This window comes from Colias eurytheme, chromosome 11 (genome assembly GCF_061535395.1).
Source record: "Colias eurytheme isolate Ceu_HAF_F1 chromosome 11, ilColEury1 Martin Lab GWU primary, whole genome shotgun sequence".
Taxonomy (NCBI): Eukaryota; Metazoa; Arthropoda; class Insecta; order Lepidoptera; family Pieridae; genus Colias; species Colias eurytheme.
The window spans coordinates 3,753,060-3,772,953 of NC_142990.1; the positions used below are offsets into that span (position 1 = coordinate 3,753,060).

At 32.8% G+C, this 19,894-nt stretch overlaps 3 protein-coding genes across 5 annotated transcripts; 2 read left to right on the forward strand and 1 right to left on the reverse strand.

Annotated features, from left to right (window-relative positions):
- The first annotated feature begins 1,628 nt into the window (after positions 1-1,628).
- Positions 1,629-2,481, forward strand: LOC149904436 (protein FAM32A-like). Of its 3 annotated transcripts, none has more exons than XM_090107114.1 (3): positions 1,629-1,668; positions 1,752-1,992; positions 2,264-2,481. In XM_090107114.1, exons 2-3 carry the CDS (start codon positions 1,771-1,773, stop codon positions 2,384-2,386), a joined length of 345 nt encoding a protein of 114 aa, XP_089963240.1. In that variant the 5' UTR covers positions 1,629-1,668; positions 1,752-1,770; the 3' UTR covers positions 2,387-2,481. The 3 variants fall into 3 exon arrangements, with proteins under 3 accessions (XP_089963240.1, XP_089963241.1, XP_089963242.1); XM_090107115.1 differs by having other exon boundaries at positions 1,635-1,657; XM_090107116.1 differs by having other exon boundaries at positions 1,636-1,650.
- A 230-nt stretch (positions 2,482-2,711) lies between these two features.
- udt (protein undicht) lies at positions 2,712-7,481 on the reverse strand. Its single transcript, XM_090107113.1, has 9 exons — positions 7,351-7,481; positions 7,155-7,269; positions 6,530-6,764; positions 6,050-6,266; positions 5,682-5,875; positions 5,270-5,430; positions 4,943-5,047; positions 4,221-4,694; positions 2,712-3,772 (listed from the first exon to the last, which is right to left on the reverse strand). Exons 1-9 carry the CDS (start codon positions 7,394-7,396, stop codon positions 3,475-3,477), a joined length of 1,845 nt encoding a protein of 614 aa, XP_089963239.1. The 5' UTR covers positions 7,397-7,481; the 3' UTR covers positions 2,712-3,474.
- Positions 7,482-8,509: 1,028 nt separating this feature from the next.
- On the forward strand, positions 8,510-19,773 carry LOC149904438 (vesicle-fusing ATPase 1-like). The gene is made up of 16 exons (XM_090107410.1): positions 8,510-8,717; positions 9,020-9,108; positions 9,345-9,474; positions 9,876-9,961; positions 10,188-10,333; positions 11,509-11,647; positions 12,010-12,152; positions 12,426-12,625; positions 13,161-13,293; positions 13,661-13,863; positions 14,335-14,523; positions 15,392-15,524; positions 16,015-16,172; positions 16,511-16,695; positions 17,018-17,176; positions 19,632-19,773. The coding sequence occupies exons 1-16, from the start codon at positions 8,706-8,708 to the stop codon at positions 19,765-19,767; spliced, it is 2,241 nt and encodes a 746-aa protein (XP_089963536.1). The 5' UTR covers positions 8,510-8,705; the 3' UTR covers positions 19,768-19,773.
- The last annotated feature ends 121 nt before the right edge of the window (positions 19,774-19,894 follow it).

Consider the following 19,894-nt stretch of genomic DNA (forward strand, 5'->3'; position numbering starts at 1 on the left):
ATTTTCTTTCTTCTTCTTCTTTCTTTCTTGAGAAAAATTAAAAGATGTTTGGGTTAAAGCTATAGCACAGGGAAAATTGAAAGCCTTCAAAACATTCTTGGCCTTGTTCAAATCATTTCGAATCAGACGAATCAGACGGGAAGAAAAGTAAAGTGCTTTGCAGAGATGCTGTGCCACAAGTTTAAGGTGGCATCTATTTTAAATAATAAATATTGTAATTTGTTAATTAAGTATCGAAATAAAATGTTGTAAAAAAAATTTTTAAATTAATTTATTTGTTTTATTTGAAGCAATTTATTTTAAACTTTTACCAATTTTTTCCTGTGGGAATGAATTACTTTCCCGCGGTAAATTGTAGCCTATATGTTATTCTGATGTTTAATCTGTAATATGTATAATTATTGTAAAGTTCCATAAAAACTCATTCAGTAGTAGTTTTTTCGTGAAAGAATATCAAATGTCCATTCTTATATATATTTTTGCTTTTATAATATTAGTAGGATAGGATTATTGATTTGTAAAAAGATCAACCAGGTGGAAGTCAGATTCGCGCACGAAGGGTTCCGTATAATTCTATGAATGAATCTATGAAAACAGGAAAAAATACGCACCTTTTTACGAAACCATAAAAAACAACCTAAACCGAAATACCTAATAATATTTTTTTATAAATACCACTACCATACAATGCAAGGCAGTCAATACGCATCGTAAATGAATAATTCCAAATTAAACGAATCTTAAAATTTGGAATTACCTATCCATAATTCAAAATTAAAAGAATCTTAAATTATCTTCAAGCAATTTTATAACTTAATTTTTTTATTTATCGATATTTTAGTATTCGATAAAGTAAAGGCAAGCACTACCTTTTTAGAACAAAAAGTGGCTACATGAGGATTTGAATGCCAAGCAGATAACAGTGTGTTGTCTCTTTCTATCGCATTAATTAGGGTATTGAATAAAAGAGAGCCACTATATAAGAAACGTTCAATTAATTGTTACTTCTCCAGGCTTGTTAATTGCTCCGAGATGTTATAAGTTGGGAGAGTTCTATTCAATTCGTCAGTATTATACAGGATTACAGGTTAAGAATTTACATAGTTTCTGACTGATTTGGCTATGAAACACCTTATTCTAAATACTGTTTTTTAGATATTTTAATTTGATTGTTTGTTATACATATTATAAAGCAGGGGACAACATTCGATTTTCCACTCACGCCCCCACAGTCAGTCGTTAAAACAAGATAGCATTCAGTTATCTATGAAAAAGAGACAACTGAAGTCATTTCTGGCTAATTAGCTACATCTCAACGCCCGGGAGCGCTTTCAAAAGTTAACTGCACCTTTTAATTATATTATCATTGGGTAAGTGTTGGGTAACGTTCACATTCATTAATAATTCCTTGTCGTTCAAATCTTTTTTGGGACAGATAAGTAAAAATCACAGAAAATGCATTTTTTTTTAATATAAACTGAAAAAATAATATTTGAAATCTGTGAGCAAACTCTATAATTGTCTTTGTAACAACAACACCATAGACAAATTTGGAAGTTCTGACAGTGACAGTGTCAGATTATTTTTGAGTTTTGACAGTGAAAGGAAGAAGGACGCTGATCTGATTCTCTGATTGTATTGTTCAGAACTGTGAATTGTGATTCATTTGTATTTATTTGTTATTTAAAGGTGATAAAATATTGCATTCAGTTCCATATTATAAAATCAACATCGTTTTAATAACTTTTCAGCAAACTATTGCAACAAAAAATGGTGGAGGAAGACGAATATGCATGTGTCAATAGAGCACAATTAAAAATTAAAGATAATTCTGGAATCAAAAAGAAAAAGAAGAAGAAGGCAAATAAAGAGACAGAAAAGGTCATAAAACAGCAGATAAATAACAATGAAGTACAGGAACAGGTGAAGCAACGAGAAGAAGAAAAACGAACTAAAGCTGAGTTAGCATTCAAGAAAATGCAAGAAAAAATGGTAAGTTACACAGCATCTTCTGCATTTTCTACTTTTAATATAACTTGAAATAGTTTGTGATGGGAAAGAAATACACATAACCAATCCATATTATCTAAAACTATACCTCAATTTAATGAAAGCTATTCATTCAAGTTAGTAGCTTAGAAAATAATTATTTCTTCTGAAGTAAATAGCTAATATAGTTTTATTTTACCATTAAGTATATGCCACACTAACAATATTTTATTTATTAAAATATGAAAATAAGAATGTATTTTGTTTATTTCAGCAAAGACAAAGAATACAGCAAAAAGCGGAGATGACCCACAAACAAAGAGTAGAGAAATTTAATCAGCATTTGGACAGTCTCACTGAACACTTTGATATTCCTAAAGTGTCTTGGACCAAATAGAAGAAGAATTCAAGATTATTAATTATTATTAATGTACTTTAATTTAATTATAACTTTACCTATAGGATAATAAAATGTTTATATTTAAGGCATAATGTGTTTCATTTGTATTTCCTGTTTTTAAACTTAATAAATGCTTGACCCTCTCATAATTATATCATCAAATGATCAAAATCAAAATTAATACTAACTCGTTGTTTGGTAATCTGAACTTAGGAACATTTATTCTAAAATAATGGGGAAAATGCTGTTTAAAAAGGGTATTTTTTTAATTGTCTAGTTCTAATATAGTATCTAAAGACTAAGAGCAAATAAAAGATACAAATATTTACTACAACTTTTATTCTCAGAAAAAATAAAACACATTTGGACGGATTTTTTCATGGAACAATATAACAAGTCATATTTTAGCAATGATGTCTTTTATAAAAATTATACACTAATAAAAATACAGTCTCATAAGACTTAAAAAATACAATGCTTAAAACAATATAAATGGACGGATTTTGTTTTAAGTGAGATATTTCTTATACATAAATTGTACAATGCCTGTTTTTAGCAATTGAAAAACAGAATATTGAGGTTGCTTAGTATACAAAGCCTTAAATATATAAAAAATATGAATTGAGGTATACAATTAAGTTTGCTAGAAAAGTTATAGATACATAATATTATGTACTTAATACCTATTTTAAGGCACTATAAGGATATTCTTATCCTGAATTTGTGCTTGTTAGATTATGAAAAAGGCACATTAGGGACTTTTTTCAGATCATTTTTGATTTTAAAAACAAGCTGTTATATTTTTAAATCATGTATAGTTCTTTGATCTCTTACCAGTTAGTAAGTAAATACGAGATTACCAATAGTTGTGCACAGTTACTATTAAAAACACGTTGGCAGTTGTTATGTTCTTAACCAACATTTTTGCCAAAAATTATGACTTACTCCTTACAAGGTACTAAGGAAACAAAATTTTTGCTTCGATATTCAGGTTCATTAAAAAAAGTTACTCAATTTCATCTAACCTTCTCTACATCATCAAAACAAACTGATGAATTTCAATATCTACAGATTCTTACCCATAATTAATTAAGTAGGCACTTCAATATAGACACTAACAGAACAACTATAGTAAGATTAGCTACATGCAACACTGGCGCACCGTTTCCTCTCCAAAACGAATATGAAAACGAGAACACTTTGATGAAGTTTTCTTTAGTCGCCCAAGGATCGCTACCATCATCAAAGTGCATTGGACACTGATCTCTTTCTCTCTCATATTCTTCCATTTCTATAGCGACTGCAGCGCCCTCTGTATAGTTCCATGATGTTACGTCTTGTTTCAAATCACAGTACGCGCCGAGAGCTTGCGACATGAGCACTCTGAAAAGAACAAGTAATAAAAAATGTTGTGTGGTTTTATGAAACCACGGTAAAAGTGAAACTGTTCGAACGGTTCCGAACACTGCTTTGTGTAGCGCATGTCGCGTGACGGTCGGCTGCCGAGTAGGTATACCTACTCGGCAGCCAATACACGCGACATGCGCTACACAGACCAAAAAGTTTGAGACGATGTAATAAAAGTTTCACTTTAAAAATCATTTAACGACATAGATACAGTTTAAGGTACCCGCCACATGCCAGAAAACCAAAAAATTATTAAAAACTGTTCAATAAATATATATTTCCTTTTTCTATTGAAATATATAAACTATAAAACACTTTACTATGTCCTATACGTTTTAAAGCAACATTATAATTTATTTATTTCTTCATTTATAGATATTAAGTTCATGAAAGTCATAAATTATTGTAATAAAGTAGCTATTACCTATTCAAATCTGCTCTTTGGTACACCCAACACCTATACTTGGAGAAGGGATCAAGTTCGTCGTACGTAATCAAATACGACTTCAAATTCTCTTTCCAATATCCGATACATTTCATCTTATAATCGGGATCACTGTAAATATCTACTGGCCTTCCCAAGTAATCTACAGAGAGACAGTAATTCTCCTTGATTTGCACTGTTTTCTGGTCAACATCACAAACAGAAAAATCGCTTATATTTATTTTACAATACAAATTTGGTCGCGGACTTAGTGTGACACCACCAAGAATCCTTGTTTCGAACCTAACATCGCCTCTTTGTGTGAAATTGAATTTGCCAGCGACCGGGCATCTTATGGGCGTTGGATCCTTCTTTAGGAATATATCGTAACGCCACTTCTGTTTATTCTGAAACTGTACCCAAGAGCACACTGTGTGGAAATTGTTTTGCGTCATGGCTAAACCTTTGCGGAATCTGAAAAATTTATATGAATATATGAAATAAGTATCAAAGTTAGTTATATACATAGATAAGGAATGATGTAAAAGTAAATTATTACAAGAAAAATAAATTTATATGTTCGTAGATTGTACAAGTTGAAGTGTTCTACTTTAAAATTATAAGGAGGATCTTATGCTTTAAATTTTAAGGACTACTTTAAACAAGAAAATACTCTATTTTCCTTTATCTAATGAACAAAACCATGTAATCCAAAAATTTACCTAATAACATTATGATGTTGTGGTACAAAGTCGAAGCACACATAATCCTTCTGACACCCATCAACCGTTAATCTTGCCATCATCACTCTGCTGTCACGCTGTTCTCTGTAAATATAAGCAAATTTGTATAACATCATCATAATCTTAAGAAATATTTTATAAAACAAATGCTCCATTGCTTAATTTTAAAGATCTAAACAATAAATAGACACAGAAACCTGGAAAGGGAATCCCTTTTATGTTAATGGTACAAAAATGTATAAAAAATAATGTCAAACTAAGTTCAGACAACTTCAAAAGATTTTTCATACTATTTATTTCAATTACCTGCAAACATAAATAGTTCGTCTATATCGCCCCTCATCAGGGTAATAGGTTTCGATTATATGTGTTTCGTTAATAAACACGTCGGCGTCTATGTTAGCCGTGTTAATCCAGTCACCCGAAAAGTTTTGCGGTAATCGACAGCCTGGTTCTACAACTTCAGCCTGTAAGGAATAAATAAGTAACTCTAAATAACTCTCATACTAAAGAACAAACTTAAATATAAATATTAAATATACACATTCTTTAATAATTGTTATATTTAACTTGTTATTCATTCGTTTGATCTGGGCTTTTTTAAGCTAGATCAAATTCAAATTCGTTTATTTAATGAAATACTCTAAATAAATCAAAATAAAATTTGTTTTTCGTAATGATTAACTAGAAAAAAGAAGTATGATTTTCCATACTTTACCTTGACTGGTGTAATCCTATATCTTTCCGGAGACTTCTCAACTGTTTTCAATGTACTGCACTGAGGTGTAATAGATGCACCAATGTACAGATCATCATCTCTGTTCCTTAAGAAACAACGATACCTTTCGTCCTTACGAGATTCTTTAGTATTAGCAACAGCAAAGAACATGTTTTTGTTTACAAACCAATGTCCTAAAATAATGTTTTCAATTTAAAATTAAGGCTTTCTTATCTATTCGAATAGAGGTTTCTCATATAACATATAGTCACTCTTCACCTCACAAAAAAAAAATTTACTAAAAAAAATTGAAGGCACAACTTCATATAAAAAATAAGCAATTTTATAAAGTTTATAAAGTAACTTACCCAAACAACTATATTCAACAACTCCCTCAAATGTACCAGACATACCAGGGCATTTTCTGTATGTAATATTAAACTTTTGATTTGTAATTAAGAACTGAGTACCAGCTGTTTGACAGGACTTTATCTGTGCTTCAGGATTATTACATTCACCGGTAAATCTAAAACGGTTTTGGTACGCAAACTGCCAGACGCCTTCCAATGATGACCGACAATTTACCTGAAAGAATTGTAAAATTTATTATAATATATTATAGTATAATTTTCTTCATACCAAAGCATGTTTTCATTCCTATTAGTGTAGTGAGTAAGTGAAAATAAATGACTAGTAAACTAAAAGAAAACTACAAAACACTTGTACATTATTTGAGTTATGAAACAGTTCATACAATTTTGAAGAATTAACAAACACTGAAAAATAAAAAGTCAAGTTTCACAAGGTCAAAAAACATTTCATAATTTAATATTGCAAGAATTACTTACAGGAACGAAATTCTCAGCAAACAGTGTGACGAAATACTGATCAGGATTCAGATGCCTGCACACTCTCTCTACTGTAGGTTCCTCGTGCGACTCCAAGCTTACACAGGGTGTCTCAATCTTCTCCAGTACATTTACCGTTCTGACGATAAGCTTGACACAATAGTAGCAATTGGTATACTTAAACACCATTGAGTAGTTTGATTGTGATTCTGCATGTATGTTCACACATACCCCTCTGGAGCAAAACATAATTAATTACATAACTGCTTGAAACAGGAAAGGAATAAATATTTAGCATGAAATATTATGAGTCAATTTATGGAATGTAAATTAGATATTGTTAAACATATATGCATCAAAATCAATTAGTAAACAATAAAAAATCCGCTATATAACCAATAAACATGACGAAATATATGTCTAATATATTTTTAAAGTTAGCCTTTTGTTAAAAAATGTATATTGTACACATACACAACACAATGAACTAGAAAAGCATTTTCTGCAAAAACAACAAATTATAAACTAAGAAATCATATTAATATCTTCACATATTCGTTATAAATACAATATTTAAAATTAAAAAAGGATCTATGACGAAAACCAAATCAATCTTATTTATTACCTGCCGGTCATTTCATTTGCGTTGATATCCGTGGTTGTCTGTTGCCCATTTTCAAATGAAAACCATGAATTCCTTAGAACTATTGGAATATTACATTCTGAATATATCGGCAGCACTGAAAGAATAAAAGTTTGTTAGGCGTTGGCTTTATAACGCTGAATTTCACGTCCCAAACATTTAATAATACAATACTTACCACAACTTATAAATATACATATCGAAATAAATAATATACACTTCATATTTACGTGTAATGTGATACACCATACATTTAGAAGTTGTGTAAAAATCAAAATTTAAAATCGTCAACAGACAAGTGAAAACAATCTCATTCCTCTGAGAAAACAATGGACTCGGCAATCTCCAGTCTCCACCCTTTTTCAACAAAATGACAGTTCAGTGTTCACTTTTGGCAGTTAAATCATAGATTATACAAATTTGAATAATGTGGCAGAATTAAAAAAAAAACATTAATACGTGTACCTATATAATACTAATAAAATATATTCCGCGCAAAATCAGCCGAGGTCGGAACCGCGGTCAAATTTATATCTTCCTAACTTCTTTTATATAAAATTTCCGTGTCACAATGATAGTTACCATACTCCTCCAAAACGGCTGGACCGATTCTCATGAAATTTTCTGTGCATATCGGGTAGGTCTGAGAATCGGCCAACATATATTTACCATACCCCTAAGTGATAAGAGTAAGGTGGAACAACGTTTGCCGGGACAGCTAGTAATAATATAAAATTCTGATTCAAACCCACACGTAATACCTTCGTCATACAGCATTTGAAAATATTTTTGATGCAAAAACCCAAACATTGTACGAATCTCGGAGCAATTAACTAGCCTTGTTAATTGTAACTAACTAGGCTTGTTAATTGCTCCGAGGTACGAATGGTCAGTGAATAGTGACGAAAACTTGGATTCATTTATAATTAATGTACCCCACGAAAAGCTCTCACTCAGGTTGTCATCATGTTTATATGCTGCAGTTGCATAATCTTATACCCTAAACTAGTAACATAATATATAATGTGATCTAATTTTATAAATATTCCAACCTAAATTACATAAATTACGGTTTCGCAAAAAGCCCACAGGCTAAAATATTCAAAATATTTTATTTTAATCTTTTAAAAGGGTGGCAATCGTCCAGGGAAAAAAATGTTCGAATATTTACAATTAGTTGCTGTTATACTGTTTTTAATTGTAAAATTAAAAGAAAGACTAATAGTAATCAAATCATTTTTCAAAGTGAAACTCAAAACCACATAAACCATTAATTAAATATAAAATAAATAAGACACGATTTTACACATAGCAACACTTTTGCTCGTATTGATCCACAGTCGTAAAATCCAAAATACACCACACCAAACTTTTTACTGCAGTATTTTCCTTTCAACGGGCATCACCAGACTTCTGATTGATGGCAAAAAGTGGTAATTTTGGGTTGATGTCACTCCAATCAACGTGAATCATTACTGTCATAACACAAACTTGGTTTTGAAAATACAAAATAAATAAAATATCTCAATAAAAATGTCTTCAATGGTAAGTTGCGCAGAAAATATCTTTTAATTTAATTAAACACTTTTACATAAGCCCGATTAATTCACAGCATGAAATATAATTCTTGTTTTATTATGTTATTTTTGCATGCATTCAATTTATTAATTAATTAATTGATAATTCCATTCATTCATTGATATTATAATTTTGCAATCTTATTGGCACTTCATCATATCAATAAAGTATCATTCAATTACATATTACGTTGCTCTTATCCAAAAAATCAATACTCTCATAATTATGTTACACTTGGTGAATTTCTGAATATAATAAATAATTTACAGCGAATGAAGGCAGCCAAATGCCCCTCTGATGAGCTAGCAATTACCAACTGTGCTCTTGTTAATCCTGATGATTTCCCAAGTGACGTAAAGTAAGTATTTATTCATAAACAGATATAACTTTACAATCATGTTCAGGTACTGAGTAACTATACAGGTGTATATGTATATAGTATGTACATGGTGTTAATAAAATAATAATTAAAACATCTATGCTAATATGATTTACATTTTTTTTAAGGCACCCACAGGGTGTTCGCGACACCTCTGGATTATAGACCAGAGACATTTTTGCTTTTTTATTGTTAATATGATATACTATTTACAGGCACATTGAGATTTCGACAGGTCCATCTCAGCACTTTGTATTTAGTGTTAGATTCTACAGTGGGGTGGACCGTGGTACTGTAGGCTTTTCAGCTCCGCAACGTAAATGGGCTACACTCTCCATTGGGCAGGTGAATAGTCAATTAAATATAATTATATTTTAACCAAATCCAACTAAATAAAATTATTTGAGCAGCAAATTTTCACTTTTTGTATTTGTAGGTATTATGTAATCGGGACTGCAATTAAATTTTAAAAATGTTCTTATCAAATAAAAATCAACAAATTTTGTGTACAGAGTAATGAAGTTGAATGATGATATAGATCTTTTATATATGAATATGTTGTAATATTTAAATCACTCTAGACATATCTCTTTATTCAAAAATTACTGTATCTGCTAGGTGAATAGTATTTTTCGAGTAACAAAGAAAATGGGTCATCTTTTCATTTATTCAACAAAAGAACATCCAAGATCTTTGTGAATACATTCTTCACTGAAAAAGAACTAAATAAATATAAATTTCTGCAGACTATTGATGTGAGACCGTTCAAGCCGCAAAGTGCAGAATGTCTCTGCAGTGTTACACTTGAAGCTGACTTCATGCTTAAGAAAACGTAAGTAATTCGATTTGAAACAAACATCATGAATTGTTTAGTGAAATTAAGTTTTTTTTAATATTGAAACTGAAAGGATGAAAAAATACATTTAATTTAGGTATGAAGAAATATGTATGCAAATATGCAATTTTACATTTCATACATACTACAACATAATACATAACCTTGTTTCTTTTATTCAGGTTTTTTTTTAAATAATAATATTTTTTTTTCTACAAACTAGGACATCAATGGAGCCCTATGATTCAGAACAAATGGCGCGAGACTTCCTCATTCAGTTTTCGAATCAAATATTCACCGTCGGCCAACAATTGGCATTTTCGTTCCAGGAGAAGAAAGTTCTTTCTCTGATCGTCAAGAACTTGGAAGGTAAGATATTTAAAAAAATAAAAAATACATTACTATTTTTTTGTATTTCCCTTTATCAATAATATTTTGTTAACAAAAATATTAACTAATCTATTATAATATACATATTGTAATGTAATAAGATTAGTAGTATGGTGAGTCATTTATTTTTAACGGTAATCATCAGTTTATCCAGTTGGATATAGTAAGGAAGCATTGTCACAAATTTTGTTATCTAGTGTAAAAAGTATATATAATTGGTATTATGAAATTTGAGCCAGCAATGTATTTAAAAATAATGTCAAAACTGATAAGGTATTGGAATAATATTTTCCGATTGAAAAATTATGAAAATAATTATTATCAAGTTGATCAGACTTCAGATTATGCAACTGACTCAAGTTTTTAACTGAATTTTTATCAACGTGACTAGACATTTTCCTATCAGAATTTTTATAGAATATTTAAGTAACTATAATACTTTTAATTAAAATCTCGAAATAATTCTATTGAATAAGGAATCCTGTTTATATTTTTTAAACAATTAATCGTTGATTTACATATTATGTTTTATTGTGCTCCAATATGTAAAAAATGTATTCTATTTTCCTTGTAGCATATGGTTGCATTTTTACCTAATAGGATACTCAGGTATTGGCATTATAAATATTATGTACTTCCTTTTACACTGCACATATCCAGCAAACCCAAGGAAACCTAGTAATAAAGTAAATAAAGAAAAAAACATTTATTTTTTATAACACTAATTTTTCTTTGCCTATTTTATCTTTGATAGGTAGGTCATTAAATTCCCTTAGCCTCAAAAGAACGTTTTCTTCTAGCTATTTAGTGTGTGAATGTAAAAATCATTAACATCTTCATATTTTTCATATTGGTTCTAATATAATTTCTTCAACAGGATTCTCATTGGGAACTGAATACTAATTAATTAATATCAAATACATACCATCTTCTTTCTTAAAAATAATATTCATGAAATAAACCCAGGACTGTATGAATACAATGTCATGAGAAAATGTTTAAAATTGTCTTCATTAAGAATTTTTTAATTGATTTTTTTAAGAGGGTTCCATATTGTTCTTTACATATATTGCGAATAGATTTCCTTTTTTAATTAAATTATAATTAATAACTGGCATGAAACAAAGATGAAAAAAAAATTGTTTTCTTAACAGCGGTTGATGTACAAGCATTAGCATCGGGGGCAAATGCGGTGCCCCGTCGCGTTAAATTGGGACGACTTTTACCTGATGCCTGCATTCAATTTGATAAGGCTGAGAACTCTTCGCTCAATCTTGTTGGCAAGGCTAAAGGGTAAATATTGTTTTTTGGAGATTTATAAAAAAATTATAATTGAGTATTTGGGTATTTTTTCTCTAAGTAAGATATATCTATACGTATGTGATATCTAATCTATTTCTCATTGCTGTCACTTATTTGTATTTAAAATGTAAGTTGTACCAATCGGAAAATGTATTATGTATTTATGATTTTTTATGGATTATAGGTTAATATTACGATTTTGATACGATTAAAGTGTAAAGCTGGTTGCATTACACTACTGATACACTATAACACTAAGTAAAATGAAACTTAATTTTCAGTTTTTTTTTTTAACTTTCATTTGGTACTTTTACCGCTATTCTATGTAAAGTTAAATTTATTATAAAATTTAGAAAACAACCTCGTCAATCCATCATCAACCCAGACTGGGACTTCGGAAAGATGGGAATTGGTGGTCTGGACAATGAGTTCAATGCCATATTCCGTCGTGCTTTCGCTTCCCGTGTCTTCCCACCGGAAGTTGTTGAACAGTTAGGTGAGACAAACTATAATATTATTTTAACTCTTCTATAGAAAATATTCGTATTTCTCAATTTTCTGGCGTAATATGAGCCTGTATCACCTGTAATCTTGCTTTCTTTCGAAACTTTATAGTACCCACTTATTACCTAAAAAATGTATTATGTATTAATACAAATAATTGTACAAAGAGACCTTTCTCGATGTTCGTCAATTTCTCATCAAAATTAGTTGATATTGAATTACTCTTCTATACTACAAGGTGAATAAAAATAATATTATTTTGTAGGATGCAAACACGTAAAGGGTATCCTACTTTACGGACCACCCGGTACTGGTAAGACCCTGATGGCGCGTCAAATCGGCAAAATGTTGAACGCACGTGAACCGAAAATTGTGAACGGTCCGCAAATTTTGGACAAATATGTTGGTGAGAGCGAGGCCAATATCCGAAGGCTGTTCGCTGATGCTGAAGAGGAAGAAAAAAGGGTAAGTAACATGTATAGTCGATAAAAAAAGTGAAGTCCCGTGTCCCCGTAGTGGGGTAAGGGGCAGATGCAATATGAGACATTTTTTTTTCTTCGTCTCCACTGGGAATCGAACCGAGGACCCCTCGGTTCTACGCTCACGCTTCAACCACTGTACCAAGGAGGCGGTCAATGTATAGACGATACGTATGCGAAAAAGTTGTATATTCCAATACCAGGGCACATGAGTTTAGGGATAATTGGATTGAGAACAAAATATTGTATTGTAATTTTTCAGTAATAAGCACATACTTTGCATTAATAGATTTTTTTTAAAGCAGAATATAATTATATTGTATAATTATTTCGACTAAAGTCCATCAATAACATCGAATTATTTAAATAACCTTTCTATAAACGTGTGTAGAAACTCTGTTGGGAATTGGGATAATGCTAGATACAATGTATAAGTGATCAATCAAAAAAATCAAATAAATAAATAATAATAAAGTCATAATAAATAAAGAGTCTATAATTATATGATATTTTATTCCCAGTGTGGACCCAACAGTGGACTTCACATCATAATCTTTGACGAAATTGACGCCATTTGCAAAGCGAGAGGCTCCGTTGGCGGCAATACTGGCGTTCACGATACTGTTGTGAACCAACTGCTTTCAAAGATTGATGGTAATGATCCTTAAAGTTGAATATAAATTAATAAAGAAAAACTGTCTTCTTTTCTTTCGTATAAAATTTAGAACTAGAGAATAATAAATTATCTGGATAATTGGACACATGTTGATGTAGAGTGGAGTGGTAATTTTTGAAGGATAAAAATGTGCCAACTGAAATATTCATCATAGAAATGCATTATCGCTACAATATGGATCTTACCCAATACAATGTTTTTTGTCCAATCTATGATTATTTTTTTTGATATTATCAATCCAATTTACCGGGGTACACCTCTAACCCATAGGAACATGCAAAAAATTGAGCGAGACTTTGATTTTATGTCATTTTTTACGAATTTTATTACAATATATTTCCTCAGGTGTGGACCAACTAAACAACATTCTGGTGATCGGTATGACAAACAGACGGGACATGATTGACGAGGCTCTAATGCGACCGGGAAGGTTGGAAGTGCAAATGGAGATCGGTCTGCCAGATGAGAAGGGTAGAGTGCAAATCTTGAGCATTCATACAAAACGGATGAGGGAGTATAAGAAGATCGCAGAGGATGTTGATTGCAAGGTACGTTTCTTAGATAAAACTGAAATCTGCCTTTTTTTGAAGTTCGTACTGAAATAATAATAGCGGTGGCTACCCAGTACCCAGATAAAGTAAATTTTCTCGGCGATTTATTCTTGCGTGTTTAGAAATTGCACTTGAATTGTGTCTTGCGTTTTTAATAATTAAGGTTGGTAAATGGTAGAATCAAATTTATAATATTTAGGGCTGATTTTTCAATCCTTGGTTAAAAACTTATTCGTCGAATAATGTATAAAACTACCATTTTAAAAACGTATTCTAATTGCCCGTATTTGACAGTTTACGTGACATTTTATTATATCGTGTAATACTTTATTGGACGGATAAGTTTTATCCAAGCATTGAAAAATCTTAATCATAAACCAAAGATTCTACTGACTTTTTGAAATAGAGCGAAGTGGCATAAAAATTTAATGTTAAAAATAAATATAAACTGAATACATTTAAACACAGGAACTAGCTGCGCTAACCAAAAACTTCTCCGGCGCGGAGCTCGAGGGTCTAGTACGTGCGGCGCAGTCGACGGCCATGAACAGACTGATCAAGGCATCGAGTAAGGTGGAGGTGGACCCGGAGGCAATGGAGAAACTCATGGTCGAGAGGACTGACTTCTTGCACGCTCTGGAGAATGATATTAAGCCGGTAAGTTATTTTTTTGGGGGTAGTATTGAAAAAAGAATGTTTAAGTGTAATTGACACTTGGTATATATGGTGGGTTCTGTTTTTAAAATTGATACTTAATTAAAACAATAATCATTGTATAATGAATATATTAAATACTAGGTTTCCGCCCGCGGCTTCGCGCAGTCAAAGAAAAACCCGCATAGTTCCCGTTCCCGTGGGATTTCCGGGATTGCGTCATTTTCCCGGGATAAAAAGTAGCCTATGTCCTTTCTCGGGTATCAAAATATCTCCAAAGCAAATTTCATGAAAATTGGTTCAGTAGTTTAGGCGTGATTGAGTAACAGACAGACAGACAGTTACTTAGTTACTTTCGCATTTATAATATTAAAGCATGGATTAATAGTCTATTGAAAAATAAATAGGGGGTAGTATTGAAAAATAGTTGAATGTTTAAGTGTAATTGACACTTAGTTTATAATATGTTGGGTTCTGTTTTTAAAATTGATACTTAATTAAAACCACGATTATAATGAAAATATGTCTTATTTTTACACGCTTTATATTAGCTTCACCTGTATGTTTGTAACCGACTGTATGTTTGTAACCGACTTCTTTGGGCGCGATTTTGACCCACTTTAAACGGCCAGATTTCGTTCAAACTTTGTAGATTTATTGAGGACCGATGACAATACAATAATTTGATAAAATTTTCTATTTTTTAGTTCGGTTTTCTATGAAAAGCGTGTTTTTTAGTTTTTTTTTAACTACATATTTTATTTTTATTCTTACTTATTTTTACCTACGAGAAAACTTCATAAAATTTTGTCAAAACACATTATTGTGCCTTGCTTATAATGTAAGTTAATTCTATTATAATTTTTACTAGGCGTTCGGTACTGCAGCAGAAGCATTGGAACATTTCCTCGCTCGCGGCATCATCAATTGGGGTTCACCCGTTTCGTCGATACTCGAAGACGGACAACTGTACACACAGCAAGCTAGGGCTACTGAAGCTAGTGGTTAGTGTTATTTTAATTTATTTATTGCAGATTCATATTCTGACTGTCTTTGCCATTAAACGGTAACTAACATTTATTTTTCATTTTACCTACACCTGCACCTACGTAAAAATAAAAAATTGATAAAAAAAAGTTAAAAATAACTCCCAATTCCACGATATTCGCGTTAGAAAAATTCTACCAGCGTTCTTTTCTACACGAAATTAAAAAATACGTTGTTATACGAGTTCACTACAGGTATATAATATATTATAAACTCTATCACAAATATATTTTTGAGCTAATAGATGATCTATAACAAAAAAAAAGATGGGTTGCACTCCGGGAGTGCCGGCAGAAGTGAAAACCTGATTATTAACGTTGAGCATGTTTGATATCCATCCGTCTTCGCTTTCTCGATCAGGTCACGTGTCCTGACGCGAGTTTAAGATTTTATACCCAACGCCGCTAAAGAAGTTTTCACTTCAAAATGAATTCGTTTCTATCCCAGGTCTAGTATCAGTACTCCTAGAAGGACCACCGAACAGCGGCAAAACCGCGTTGGCTGCGCAACTCGCCAAGTTATCAGATTTCCCCTTCGTCAAAGTGTGCTCGCCTGAAGATATGGTCGGGTTCACAGAGAACTCTAAGTGTCTGCAAATAAGGAAGGTATGTAGAATTCACTAAATATGGGTGTTTTGAAATTATAATCATCTAATTATTAGATAGGTGTTTTAAAAAAGGTAAAGGTTAAAAATAAAATAGGACAGGTAGTCAAACAAATGCTTATTATTGAATTGTTTACAATATTTAATTTGTAGTTGAAAAATGATGTAAAAACTAAAAAGGTAATTTAATTAATTCTTACGTGTACCTCAAGTGACCGTATTTTATGTTGGTTTATCATATTTCATTTTTACATTAGACACATGAAAAATTCAGAGAAATATTTTTCTGAACTAAAAAAAAAATATTGTACATATTTAACCTTCAATTTTATTCACCAGTACTTCGACGACGCGTACCGTTCAACCCTGTCGTGCATACTGGTAGACAATATCGAGCGTCTGCTGGACTACGGGCCGATCGGACCGCGCTACTCCAACCTGACGCTGCAGGCGCTGCTCGTGCTGCTGAAGAAGGAGCCGCCGAAGGGCAGGAAGCTGCTCATCCTGTGCACTAGTAGCAGACGGTATGTATTGGGTGACAGGTCTGATCACACTAGGGGGCAGTATGAAGCGTCTGCTGCTGGAATATGGGCTATAAAATTCACCAAAATTGGGTCAAATATTTTTGTTAAAGAAGTGAAGTTAAGAGTTGGTATGTATTAGACACTAACAATTTAATACTTGGGATGAACCGAATATTTTAAATAATCCATAGTTATTTACATAGTACTATTTAATAAAAAATACCTATTTATTCAATAACTTAATGGACAAAAATTTTGCAATACTTTTTTATTATTTACTTTCCAAATTAAATATTATTTTAAATTATTGTTTTACCCACAGTCAAGTGCTAGAAGACATGGAGATGTTGTCCGCTTTCACGGGCGTGTTACACGTGCCGAACCTCTCGCAGCCGGAGCACGTGCTCTCAGTGCTAGAGGAGAGCGATGTATTCACGGCCCGAGACCTCGCCAAGATAAAGCAAGAGCTGCGGGGAGCCAAGTACGTGCAATGAGTTTGAATTTGGAACTTTCGAATGTGATTTTTTCTTTTTTTTTGGATGAGAATGTGATGTGAGCTGCCAGTTTGGTAAGTATGCTTATAGGTTCTACGTCACAAGCAAGAGCTACGGGGAGCCAAGTACGTGGAATGATTTTGAATTTGGAACTTTCGAATGTTCTTTTTTTTGGATAAGAATGTGATGTGAGCTGCCAGTTTGGTAAGTATGCTTATAGGTTTTACGTCACTGAATAGCTACTATGGAGAGGCCGGTGCACATGCTCTCTGAACAGAGTGATATGTCATCACGCCGCGATCACGCTAAGATACTGTACTGATGGGAGCCAAGTACGTGGAACGATTTTTTCGAATATCATTTTTTTTCAGGTGTGAAAACTTATGCTGCCAGTTTGGTAAGTTAGCTTATAGGTGCGGTCAGTGAGGACGTGCTTGCCATGCTCTAAATGAGCTATCTTGCCAAGGCCCAAGATACAGCATGAGTTGTGGGGACGCTTATGAATATAGAATCTTGTTTTTTATTCTTCTATTATGGAAGGACGTTGATAACAATTTGGTAAGTTATCTTATGGGTTCAGGTCACTGAAATGGTGGAAGCCATGGCAAAACCGGAGCACAAACTCGCCGGACTCAGCAACAACGACGCATTCTGGCGCCGCGACCTCGTTAAGGTACAGCAAGAGCTGCATGGCGCGAAGTGCGTAGAACGCTTTTTGAATTTCGAATTTACTTTCTTTCTTTTTTTTTCTCTTTTGTGTTTAGTGAAAACTCTTTGCTGCCAGCTTGGTTAGTAAATTTATAGGTCCTGGAGGAGGATATGGCGATGTCGGCACAAGCAAGAGTTACAGGCGCCAAGTGTGCGAAATTTTTTTTAATTTAGATTTTTCTTTAATACTTTGTATAGCATTTCAAGGGTTTTGTTTTTCGCATTGCTAATGCTTTAAGTCTCAATCTTAGTTGAAAAGTGGCAACATCAAATTTTATAGTGCCTACTTAGTACTAGAATTTTTTTTTGTAAAATAGTAATACACATACACACATCCAACCTCACTTAACTTCCGCATTTATAATATTGGTAGACAGAGGCGGCTCGCCCTAAGGAGCGCTGGTGCAGTGAACTCCCATAAATAATTATAATAAAATCATACTCCTTAATTTAATTATTAACATTAATTATTACTATTTAAAATCAATCGTAATCTTTAAAACTACTGTTAATACCAATGAATATATCCATCATTCCATCATCCCATACACCTGTATAATACCTACTGTATTATGTAACGCGCGAAGCGGTGCGCTCACGATTGCGCTCCAATGAAAAAAGATTTAGTACATTTCCTAATACGAAATCCAATAGGAGTGAAAGAGAGGGTTTTGCCAGAGCCCTGCGCGTGAAACAAAAGATTTTCTATGGAAAAGTAGCAAAATTCGGAGCGCCGCACCCGCAAACGTTGCCGGTTCGTTTTTACCGCCCGGCAGGACAGCGATTGCGCGCGCGGCGCGACGTTGCCAGTTTCCACTTCTATAATATAAACAAACACTCGACTACTCGAGTCAACTTCAATGCACGCGCGCGATTCATGCAATTTTCTAATTAAAATTATAAAATACGTGTTGAAATAGCCTGTAGTTATCAGTATTACTTGTGAGTGTTAAAATGAACAATAATTATAATGTGGCGTTCATTAAAAAGTGTGTTAAAACGTTACAAATTCGGCTTGAATGTAAAGCTAATAAGGGACCGCCACGGCCTGAACTTGATCTTACGCAAAAATGTACGACAAAAACGAAAACATATACGTGTGTGTTTAAATCTGAACAATATGTGAAAACACCGTGGTTGTGTGGTTGTGATGAAACAACAAACTATTTTGTTTTCTGTGTCTTTTATTTAAAGCGGGCGCGGCCGGCGGAGGTGAGAGTGCTTGGACCGAAACGGGCGTTGACGACTTAGCTCATCTTTCAATCAAGATGAAAAAACATTCACAATCTCGGTACCATTTGTTGAATGAACTGCAATTGGCGTCTATCGGACGACAAGACATTCGTAAAGCACTAGATTCCGCGTAGGTACCGAAAGTCAATACGCGAGTTCAATGACCGTGTCGATGAAAACAGACATATTTTACGAAGGTTAATAGATTGTGTCGTATTTTGTGGTGCATTTCAAATTGCTTTATGGGGGCATGATGAGTCTTCGGAATCCCTGAATCCCGGAATCTATATATATATTTTTTTTTAATAAATTGTACTGATTTACACCATGTATTTTCAGTGTTTTATTTCAAGTGAACACCCATAAAATTTTGTCACGAGCCGCCTCTGTTGGTAGAATATTTGATGAAATAGAAATATTCTTTCAATCGCAATTAAATTAAAACTTGTGATATACAATTACTATAATGCAACAATAATTTTCATATAAAACAATTTTCAGAATTTTCATCGGCATCAAGAAACTGTTGGCCCTCATAGACATGGTGAAACAGACGGACGAAGATTCGCGCGTGTTTAAATTCCTCACAAAAATGCAAGAAGAGGGCGGGCTCGATCTCGGCACAACCATACAATAAGATTCGCTGCAACCTTAGGGACTACACTCGCATACCACGCGCACGCCCTCACCGCAACATCCCAATGCACTTATTTACTCATTAAAAGCTAGATCTACAGAATGTTCGCCTTGCGCTTCCGATCTCA

What these genes read in the sequence shown, in the direction of transcription:
- LOC149904436 (XM_090107114.1), top strand. Translation starts at nt 1,771, where the DNA reads ATGGTGGAGGAAGACGAATATGCATGTGTCAATAGAGCACAATTAAAA. An exon ending in AGAAAATGCAAGAAAAAATG is followed by an intron (nt 1,993 to 2,263) that starts GTAAGTTACACA and finishes TGTTTATTTCAG; the next exon opens with CAAAGACAAAGAATACAGCA.
- udt (XM_090107113.1), bottom strand. Translation starts at nt 7,396, where the DNA reads ATGAAGTGTATATTATTTATTTCGATATGTATATTTATAAGTTGTG. An exon ending in TGTTGAATATAGTTGTTTGG is followed by an intron (nt 5,876 to 6,049) that starts GTAAGTTACTTT and finishes ACATTATTTTAG; the next exon opens with GACATTGGTTTGTAAACAAA. An exon ending in CAAAGAGCAGATTTGAATAG is followed by an intron (nt 3,773 to 4,220) that starts GTAATAGCTACT and finishes TGTTCTTTTCAG; the next exon opens with AGTGCTCATGTCGCAAGCTC.
- LOC149904438 (XM_090107410.1), top strand. An exon ending in ACTGCTTTCAAAGATTGATG is followed by an intron (nt 13,294 to 13,660) that starts GTAATGATCCTT and finishes ATATTTCCTCAG; the next exon opens with GTGTGGACCAACTAAACAAC. An exon ending in TAGGGCTACTGAAGCTAGTG is followed by an intron (nt 15,525 to 16,014) that starts GTTAGTGTTATT and finishes TTTCTATCCCAG; the next exon opens with GTCTAGTATCAGTACTCCTA.